The 11105-nt window shown below is 41.6% G+C and overlaps 1 protein-coding gene across 4 annotated transcripts in view; it reads right to left on the reverse strand.

The window, feature by feature from the left end:
- lima1a (LIM domain and actin binding 1a) overlaps positions 1-10673 on the reverse strand; it is a 20331-nt gene extending 9658 nt beyond the window's left edge. The window contains exons 1-4 of one of the 4 annotated variants that reach the window (XM_031845127.1): positions 10609-10673; positions 8537-8724; positions 7542-7587; positions 3260-3712 (exon numbers count right to left, since the gene is read on the reverse strand). In XM_031845127.1, the coding sequence (XP_031700987.1) occupies positions 3260-3712; positions 7542-7587; positions 8537-8661 (624 nt within the window). In that variant the 5' untranslated portion in view covers positions 8662-8724; positions 10609-10673. Of the gene's footprint in view, positions 1-3259; positions 3713-7541; positions 7588-8536; positions 8725-10414; positions 10539-10608 lie in introns of those variants that run through there. The other 3 variants (XM_031845128.1, XM_031845125.1, XM_031845126.1) reach the window with 3 other exon arrangements.
- Positions 10674-11105: the final 432 nt, after the last annotated feature.

The raw sequence follows: 11105 nt of genomic DNA on the forward strand, positions 1-11105 counted from the left end.
GGGGGAGGATAGGTGGCTGAGCCATGTGTGGGAGGGAGGGGCTGGTTCGCTAGGCAAGCAGGGTGAGGGTCAATTAATTTCGGAGCGCCTCACGACTGCATGCTTCCCCAGCCTGAAGAGGGGGGGGGGGTTAGGGAAATACTGGCTGGGTGGAGGGAGTCAAATAATCTACAGCAACGCAACTCGTCAACATAATAGCATTCTCACAATGCTGACATGCTAATATTTTGATGTGTAGCATGTTAGCCATTTTAGTTAAGCATGTTAGCATGCTAACATTTGCTAATTAGCACTACACTCAAATTAAAGCTGAGGCTGAAGGGAATGTCATCAATGTCTTTGGAAAATGTTGTGCCTTACATCCAGTAGATGTTAAGATATTTCACAGGATAAATTTACCTTGCTGTGGCGCTAAAAGAAAAGTCAGGGGATCACCAAATTCAGTAGGATTTATCTTCTGGGGAACATGAATCTCTGTGGAAAATGGTATGTCAATGAATCCACCAAATAGTTAAGTAATTTTCGACTGGACCAAAGTTGAGGACAGACCAACATTGCTACCCCTACAGCCATGTTGTCTAAAAAAAAGAAGATACTGGAGGTCGAGGTTTAGGAGGAGGAGGGAGGGTTAAGAGAGAAAATATGGAGGAGCTGGACGGAGGGCTGAGGAGCAGAGAAGTGGACAACAAGGATGATTGATGAGGTGGGGAGGGGAAGAGGAGAGCTTTGATGGCCGTGGGGGGGGGGGGGAAAGACCGTCTGAAGAGGCTCAGAGTGCAGATCAGCTGTCTGCAGTCATGAGCCTGCCAGCCGGCACCATTACCTCATCTGCCCTGAGAAGAGGAGCTCAACAAAGAAAAGCCGAAGGCCCGGCCTCAGCTATACAGTGGACACTATTGTAAGAACTAGATCTTGTATTACTGCTTTATGATCTCCCTAAACAATCCCTCTTTTGGTAAGACAACTATGCAACATGCAGTAAAAAGACTCCCCAAAGTACTCTTCAATCTCACTTTTTTAAAAGCCCACATGTAGGTGGTCAGTCTTGCAATGAAAGCACATTTTTTTGGCAAGAGCCACTTCTTTGTTGGTCACGGATCCCACAAAATCTCAACAAACCATCTTAGGTTTAAAGTCTGTTGATATTCTGTAATTTTCTTCTTCTCAATCCCACATACAGTCCTCTTGCTACAAGTCCTCACTGGAGCGCCTAATGTGGATTAATCCACAGCTGAAAGTAGTCCCTAACAAATGCACCATTTACTCCAGATTGAGTGTTTTATAGGAATAATTTTGACAGTTTTGGAAATATACTTAGAATAGATGAGAAGGTGGATATCTCCCTTAAAGCTGTGACGCCAGCAGCTAGTTAGCTTAGCATAAAGACTGGAAACAGCTAGCCTGGCTGACTGGTATAACTCCCAGTAAAACCACCAAAACATGTCATTTTTACACTTTGGTTTTAGTGAGGATTAAACAAAACTAGATACAATTTGTTTATTAGTGAGCTTTCGTCAGAACCAGGCTGGTCTGTTTCCAGTCTTTGTGCTAAGATAAGTTAACTAGCCGTAGCGTCATACTTCTGTACAGCTGTGAGAGTAGTTCTGATTCTCTCATCCAAGTCTTGACAAGAAAGTGAATGAAAGCAAACATTGTTTTAGGAAATTGTCGAGCTTTTGTTTTAAAAAAAAACAAAAAAAAAAAACAAGTTTATAAAGATTTACTTCTTCAGTGGGAACCAGTTATTTTCGGGCTGAGAGCCACAGACAGTGAGCACAAACACCCGCTGGCACAATGAATCAAACTTGCACGCTAAGGTACTAATGCGATAAGTATTGCGAAACCATGACTCTATTAGACCACAGTCCACTGCCGTTTCAAATATTACACCTCATAATGCGTCGGCTTTGGGAGGCTCATTCCTAACCGGGTGACCGCAGCGGAAACATTGATTTCAGCAGCATTTAAAAGAAGATTTGTTCTTATAATATCTGACGTTTAACTAATTTTGACTGTTTTCTTACTTTTAAACTTGTCAACCAGTCCAAGTCAGGGAAATTAGTCCTTTTGTGGGATTTGTTGACAAAAAAAACAAAAAAACAGAGTAACACCTTCCTGATCCTTTAAAAAAAGAAAAAAGATCAACACATGAGTGGTGATAGTGTTTGAGACATTTTGTAGGGCAGACTTAACTGGAAAAAAACAAACTCAAACGTGTGAGCAGGAACATGTTTGTAGGGCAGACTTATCTGGTAAAAAAATAAATACATTTACAGGAATGGACGAGCAGAAATTCTTCAGAAGAGTGGCTGTTTGCCTGAGGGAGTTGGCTCCGAGTTACAGGAGATGCCGTCGCCTCACTCAACTTCTCTAATGAAGCTGCTCACATCTCACAGCATCCAGTCAGGCTGTGCAGGCTGCATAAAGTGCAAAGTTTTTCGCAAAAACACTATCAGAGCAGCAAAAGTGAGGCAAAACAATGAGCCAATAGACACAAAATGCTTTGTGGATCTGAAGGGAACTGCGTATTTGAGTGATTTTTTTCACTACAAGTGATCAAGTCATGTGATCCATTATTGATATCAAAATCTTGACCATATCACCTTAAATTACTGTGGTGCCATATTTTCTAATCAATCATGTACAGTATAGAGCACAAAACACAAAGTAAGTGGTTTATTTTAAAAACTCAGTGAATACAGAAACAGTCTGCTTCTTAATGCCTCATAATGGCTCGTAATGTTCTCTTCCTGTTGTAAATGGGCGCTCTGTTGAGGAAACACAGCACGGTCGTTGTTAACATGTCACACCTCGAGTATGAACTCTTTACATTTTACACGCCTCAAGTGAATGCATGACTGGACGTTAGAAGATTTTTATGCTCCACAAATAACAATTAGCTGCCCCGGGGTGCATGAGGCTCCGGTCACCGATGCTTGCCGACAGGATGTGCAAGTCAGCTGAGTGCGTGTGTGTGTTTTGAGACAAGGGTTGGTGAAGTGAAGCTGCACCATGTGACTAGCAGCATGAAGATACTGGAGGGATCTGACCTCTTTGAGAACAAGCATATTTTTTTACTTAAACTGAAACCAATCACGATGTTTTCTGTTTGACATGAAACTAACGAAAATGTCAGACCCTTAACTTATAGGCGTTGAACAGAAGTCCAAAACGTGAAATGGAGAAACCAAACGCGATGTTTACATGAAGGTAAAAAGGACAATCTGCTGGTCATCATTAGTGAAAATAGAAGACTCACCTTGTCGGTCAGGTTCTCTCCCTTCTCAAACATCAACTTGAGGCTGTTGAGGGGGATACTGGGCATCTCAGAGTCGTATACTTCAGCTGCTGTTGCTCCCTCCCGCTCCTCTGAATCTCTGCTGGGCTTCTCCATGTCGGTCAGATCCTCGTGTTCAGCAGAACGCAGCTGGCTGGTGCTCATCTCACTGGTCTCAGAGTGAAGCAGCGTCTTCGGCTCAGTATCCTGGTCTTGTGACAGTGTGATGGTTTTAGAGGCGTCTGGCTGGTTCTCAATCTGTGATGTGGGTGTAGGTTTGGGGCCTGTTGGTTGGCTGATGTGGCTCCGAGGGTCAGCTGGGATGCAGGCTTGAGGTTGGGGTCTGTGGCTGGATGGCTGCTGCTGCTCCCAACGTTTCTTTAAAGCACTCAGATTCCCACTGCGCAGTGTGGAGGGAAGAGTTTCTGCAACCTGCTGAGAAAAATGAAAAATAAAAGCACTTCACACTTAGTGATCAACACTTTGACATCCCCAGTCTGTGGCTATCAGCTCCAAACACATTGGTTCCTACTGCAGACCTAAATGTCTCTCAAATAATGTTATTCATTTTTCAAAACAGTTGGTCACTGCAATTTTAAGCAAACAGAAGAAAATATTGGGTTTGTTGAGGACTATTTTAAGCAGGAGCAAGTATGTCAGGCAGCAGGACGGTGTATGTACGACTGGAACTAACAATTATTTTCATTATCAATTAATCTGCTCAGGGTTTGTCGTTGAAATGTCAGAAAAACATCGCCCATAATATTCTGGAAACGCAAGTAATCAGTCCAAAGATATTTAGTTGCAATTTGGAAGATCTCGTTTGTCTTTGAAGGAACCTATAGGGATAAGCGGTAATTGCAGGGTAAGTTTGTATTAAAAATCGAATTTCCCCAATTGTACGCCGCTTGCGTTTTTCCCACCGGAAATGTCCCCACAGACACCTAGTTCACAATAATGGAAATGCAAGCGCTTTCATCAGTGGACCATAGCCTCAATCACCATTGTGTAACCTTCTTCGGTGATACATACCGACTTCTCTTTAAATGAAAATCTTTGAGCTTACTTACAAACTATCACACATAAGCAAAAGGAAAAGCATACAACTTTTACATTTGAGAAGCTGGAGCCATTTTTTCTAAAAATGTCAAAGTTAATCAACTAATAATTTCAGCTCCAATGCAACAGGTTGTAGATCTAAAAAAGGCCTTTAACTTATGTTGGTGGCAATATATTCAGATTAATTTAAGCATAAAAGTTAATTGTCTGTAATATATCCGAAAAGTGAAAACAATCAAAAACCCAAGATAGACTCCGTTATCTTTCACATTTAGGAAAAGAGTTTGCTTAATCGATTAGTCAGATGTCCTCTCATGCAGAATAGGAGCATTTAACAAAGAATTTGGCTGCATGAGTATTTAAACAGAGTAGTGGGAAGGCAGAAGATAAACTGCCAGCAACACAAATGGCACACACCAACAGGATGACTCACTATTTCTGTTAAAGCTTTGGCAGAGAACACAAACACTTTTAGTTCGTTCAATGAATTCCATCAATGTTGGAGTGACACCACCTGGTCCTCAAGACTGCTGAATGAAGCTAAAAACACCAACTATAACACTGTTACACACACACGTTAAACTACACGTTAGCATTCATGCAAGCAAACACTTTCAGCTATGAAAGACAGAAGGAAGGAGACAGACAAAGAGCTGCTCAGCATGCAAGTCTCTAAACCTGAAACTGCAGGACACAGAACAAAAAGCTGGAAAAACCCACCAAAGTAAAGTAGCGAGTTAAAAACCTGAGAGAGACGCTGAAGACCCGGCTGTCCAGTTGGCGTTGTGCGTTTGAAATGTATGCGTGTGTCGAGTGTGTCTGCTGGCCGGCTACAAGCTGTCCCAGATGTGAACGCCTTGAGAAGTGATCAGAGCAGCATGAAGTAACTAGCCCACCCCCCTCCTACAGAGGGAAGGAAGGAAGGAGGGAAGGAAACAGAGAGGGAGTGGACTGAATGAGGGCGTTAGGGGCGGGGAGGGAGAGAAAATCAGAAACGGAGACAGTCAGTGAGGGAAAATAAGTCCAGGAAATGAGAAGGTAAAAGGAGAGCATGCTCGAAAAAAATGAAATCTTCCACAAAGAACTGCAGAGAGCAGAAACCTGGATAAACAACAAGGTTCTGATAAGCCTTCTTTGCATCTCTATCTGATGTTTATTTTAGGGATTGGAGTCGACAGCATCACCTTCAACTACCTTTCCCATTTCTACTCTTTACTTTTTCTGTGGTGAGGAATGCTACAGAACACTTATTTCAGGAACCCAGTTCAAAAATAAACATGACAAAATTGCAGTCAAACATTCTGCATTAAAAATGACTGGGAGGTAACCAGCAACACAAGAAGACAGTAAATTTGCATGTTGGCGTGTAAATATTTGCTAGTACTTAAGATAAAGTACAGCTGAGGCACCAAATTGAGATTTTGACCTGATGATGGCACCAGAGGAAAAGTCATGGGATCAAATCCTTAGGATTCATCTTGAGGGGAAGATGAATGTCAGAACCAAACTTCATGACAATAAATTCAGTAGTTGTTGGGAGATTTGACTCAAAACCACCAATGTGAACTTCATGGTGGCACTGAAGGAAACCGCAGAGGATCAGTGGAGTTTCAAATGTCCTTTAACAGAAATAAGGCAATAAAAAAAAAAAACAAAGAGCTGCAACAACCAATGTTTCAGAGAGGAAAAAGCAAAATGCATAGCTGAGATTGTAGACGGCATCCAACAAGCCTTCCCACACAGATCAGGTGGGACCAAGGCGTCTTGCGACCACCGCTGCATGACAGCAGATGCCAATACGCCTCACCAACTTTTGCCGCTGTGTATGTGGAGATGCTGAACAAGACGTTTAAGATTAATGTCTCAAAATAAAGGTTTTCTAGCCTTAAATTGCAGAGAAGGAGCAGTGTTGGAAAGTAACAAAGTAGATTTACTCAAGTCTTGTACTTCCATTTTCAGCTACTGTATACTTTTACTTCACTACAGTTCAGAAGGACACATATTGTACTTTTTACTCCACTACAATTATCTGAAAGCTATAGTTACCAGCTACTTTGATTTTACATACAAAACTCCTGATCAATCTATAAAATATGCTGCATTATTATTAAATGACAGGCGCTGCGTGCCCACACAAGTGTGTTATGGCTGGTTAGATGTTGTAAGGTTGGACACAGATCACAAATCTCCATGCACTAATAAAAAGGATTAAGTTGCAGCTTGTCTTGAAAAACACCAACAGGAGCGTGAGGACGTTAAATCAAGCCTTGTCTGTGCATGCCCACTGAGAAGGAAAAAAATAACTGGTGAAAAATGAAAAACAACAGTGCGGGTGCATGGACCCATCAGTGTGCAAGGTCTTTCAACTAACGGCTCATGAAGTAGCTCAAATTAAGTCCAGCATGGGAATTGCCGTTAGTCTGATTTACCTTTTAAAACACTACGGTTCCCTTTGTGCAGTTTTGCTATGCGTTTTTATGCAGGTGCTTGTATGAACATTTTGCACTACCTTTTGTGTAAATGAGGCTTAAAATTAGATTATCCAGGCTAAATAAAACAAAACAAAAATTGCCCACTCACTGTTAGAGGAAGTGTAAGGGGTCATATCCACATCTAAAAGGCCTGTTCTACTTTTTTGCCAGTGTACAGAGATGGCACTATTCATTTTGGCTTCCTGACATTACTTCTTGAAAAGCCTGAATTCAACAGAACAAATTTCACATTTGTTTACAATGACATCATTTTCCTCTCGTGCCCTCTTGGTAGAAAAAAAAAAAAAAAAGCCTAATTTCCTCCAAAACCTGCATGGACTCCGGATTTAGGGCTTTAACAAGCTACATCCAAAAAAACAAAAAAAAAAAAAAAACAAATATACACAATGCCAGACCATCTGTAGTCGTACCCACACCAGTGAAATTCCAAAACAAAAACAACACTTTGAGCTAGTTTTAAGAAGTTAAACGGGTCATTAATTCCCTCTTTGTATTGCTATGAAAACATCTCCTTCAACAACTGCCTTCATTCGCCTAAAAACTAAATTTGAACACATAATTTACCTTCACCCAGTACTCCTTTTAACTGAATAAAAGATTGAACATATAATGAAACTCAATGCAACTTTTACTTGAGTGAAGTATCTGAACACTTCTTCCACTACTGTGAAGGAGTGAATCCTGACATATTTCACGTTGAATAAGTTACCTACCGCTTTCTTCTTCTCTGCATTTCCCTCCTCTGCTGCCATCTGGTACCTGAGGAGGAGGACGTTGGGAGTGAATGGGAGAACATTTATGGAGATCCCATTATCAGAAACTGCTGGTCCAAACACCCAGGAAACTAATATGAAATATCTCTGGCCTCTCAAAAAACATTAGATGATTTCATGCATGGAAAATATTCGGCCCACCTCACAGGAAGTCACTTGGTCACTTCCTGTGAGGTGACAGAGGAAGTTACAAGTAGATTTCATGTTTTGTTTCGCCTCCGCTTCTGATGTAAAGACAGATAATCTAGACCTTGTCTTAAAACAGTCTTGTCAAATTGTTTAGTCAAGAGATCTGAAGAGGGGAAAAGAAAAGTATTTCACAAGACAGGAGCAAATATATATTTTTTTTTCATTGTGCGACTCAACAAAACATGTTAAATACAAGTGTATTTTAGGAATATGTCAGTATGTCGCAGGTTTATCCATTCTTAAAATGTGGATTAGTGACAAAAACTAAATTGAACCATGTCACACAGTTGATGGAACAAAAAAATATTGTAAACTGTTCATTATTTTTTTTTGCCCTCAAACAGAGCAGTACTATCCCCTAGTGGTCAGACGGAGAAAGTACAGAGAGTAAACATCCTACCACGCAACCACCTTCTCAATCCACAAATGAGGAACTTGATACGTGCAACAGGTAAAAGAGGCAAGCCATGAATGTTGGTGCACTTACAGTAATCTAAAAGTCTGCGATACCCAAAAATGACACAACTGGAGTAACTGGTTAAAGCCGATGGCGTGATTAATTTACAGAAAAGAGGAAACTGAAAACAGCTGAGTGGCAAGAAAGTGTTGTGCGGAAGAACCTTGACCTCATTTCTGAAGTGAGGGATAAAAAAATAAAGTCTTATCTGCTGAGTGGCTGCTGGTGAATTATTAATTATATCCGCGGTGGAAGCCAGAGGGGAAGAGTGAGCGAAGGTTAGACTTACTTAGAGAAGCGTTCTGCAATGGCGTTGTTTTTCCCCCGGGCAGAGACGATGGACATCTCCTTGGCGGTGACCCTCAGAGACTGGGACGCCCACTGTCTGCGGCTGAATGGAGCGGTGGAGGCCATCTTTGCTAAACGTCTGAGCAATCAATTTGTCTTGTCAGCTTTCCAGAAACACACGTCGTAACTCTGAGAGGACACACACAAAAAAAGAGCTTATTGAGCCGGATGAAAACAAGTCAAATAATCACATTATTCAGTACTGCTGTTAAACTCTTGATCGTAGTTCCTTCTCTGCAGTTTTGCAGCTCTAAAACTGGAGAGTTAAAGGTGAAAGGAACACCCTTCTTGTACATTTAAATTTTGATGACACTTCCCTTCTCATGCTGCTAGATAAATGTAATACTTGCCCCTTATCTTGACACATGTGCGTAGTTAAACACAGCTCAGCTCAGACAGGCCTGGCTTTTACATCATTACAAAACATCACCAAGAGATCAATATATTGTTGCCAGACTCCACATTTGACTGTTTGTCGCCATCACTGCAGCATGGACCAGCCCCAGTGTTTGAGTCAGAAAGTCAATAGAGCGCGTCACACAGCCATCAACCATCTGTTCCCTGTGCGACTGTGCTTTGACTGAGCCTTGAGGGAGACTACCAGCAGACAAGACAACTGATATGCCTGCATCACACAAACACCCTCTGCATACACACTTACAGGCACGACTCTACGTGCTTCTGCAACTTCACAGCCTCAAGGCTGAGGGCAAGCAGACACACGCAGCAGCACCATCAGTTTACAATAAATAACTGTCAGCCGTGAGTTATACATGCTCCGGACGAATTAAACAATGAGGTCAATGAGAGGGGCGGAGATGGCAGAGCCTCCAGGGTCTCTATACGTCACCCAGCAGGTGGACTATTGAGATGTTGTTGTGGCTCGTTAATTCCTAGAACACGGTCTGCTTTATGTTAAATATTCCACCGCCATCAGAGCTCCTCGGTAAGGGTTGCTTGCCATTTTGAGAAATTGGCAGCATATAAAGTGAGTGCCAGTGATGGCAGAATGTACGAAAATAGGGACAGCAAACACGCACCCCAAAATACATACATTTTGTTGCATTAGTGAGATTGCAATATTGCTTTCAAAGTCAGAACTGGAACCAGACAATGCTGCAAATTAAGTTGTTTAAGAACATTCTTAATAACCCATCAAAATCATAAACAATTATGAAATTATTTTTAACTGACAAAAGAAGCAGATGACCCAACAATGTTTGGTATTCTTGCTTTAAAAATGGCTTCAATAATTAATCAAATATCACACGCACACTGTGGGATGTTGCCCAATTACTTGTTGCTTCATTTACTCCAATCAAATTTTTTATCTGATGAAAACAGCAATTTAGCTTCATAAATGAATTGAAACAAAAATCGATTCCCAACTGTTTCTATCGGACTGTTGATCAACTAATTTATTATACAACTGATCGTTTCAGCTCTAGCAAACTTTCCATGTACCAGAGTCCTCTCAAACTCACATCATCGACACGCCCAGGATCACAAATGATCCGCTACCAGGTCGAATACAAAATGAACGAGGACAGTGACTCTGTCCAGACAAAAGTCTCCTCTGTCACAAGGTTTAGATTACAAACAAAGCAGCACGTAAAACAGACGCATGCAAACTTTTAAAGTCATGTGTCAAAGGCAACAAAAGGACCACAGTATCAGCAACTATTAACCCCATTAACTATTAACCCCCAACCTCATTTTAATATTAATGAAAGTGAAAAGAATCATGGATATTTGATTTCAAGCTTCAGAGAAACATACAGTTAAATAAAAAATAGCTTAACTTGACTGGTTTCCTCACCTACCTGTGTGACTATCACAGCTGTTTTACTCCCTGAGGTGGGTTTCAGATGTCAGCTACTTGTCTCTCTCCTTCTCTTTTTTTACTCCTCAGCTGCTGCCACCAGTGCTTTTGAGTAGACAGGGAAGAAGGAGGCGTTCCCAACACTCCCATTTAACTCCCACCAGCCTATTCAATAATGAAGCAGCACTAACCTCCACCTGGCAGGTACGAGCTCTCTCCCTCCTCGTCCAATCAGCAGCGTTCAGTGTGAGCAGCCTGGAGGTATGTGAGACGAGCAGCCAACATAGCAGACAAGCAGCAGGGAGGAGGGGGAGGAGGACTGGGAGGAGGGAGGAGGGGGGAGGGGGGATCCCACACTGGATTCCTGGAAGTTGAGTGAATTACAGAGACTGACTGCCTACTTTCTCACAAGGTCAAGACTTCAGAGGATGTGACTCATTCACAATACTGCATGACGACTCTCAAACAAGGGGGAGTGGGGATTTTTTTTTTGTTTTGTTGTCTTTTCAAGGCTTTAACTATGTGGTAACGTTAGCCTTTAACTTCTGGCAATCGCGTTTATGCTCCATAAATCACAAAAGTGGTCATTTGTGAAGATTATCTTACTGAACAAAATGTGTATTATTGCAACAACAAAGAAAGCAACCTCTGTGGTAAATACGTTAAGGAGAGTTTACTAATGAAGACA

Source organism: Anarrhichthys ocellatus, unplaced genomic scaffold (genome assembly GCF_004355925.1).
Source record: "Anarrhichthys ocellatus isolate YVR2014 unplaced genomic scaffold, GSC_Weel_1.0 scaffold5, whole genome shotgun sequence".
In the NCBI taxonomy this organism is placed as follows: Eukaryota; Metazoa; Chordata; class Actinopteri; order Perciformes; family Anarhichadidae; genus Anarrhichthys; species Anarrhichthys ocellatus.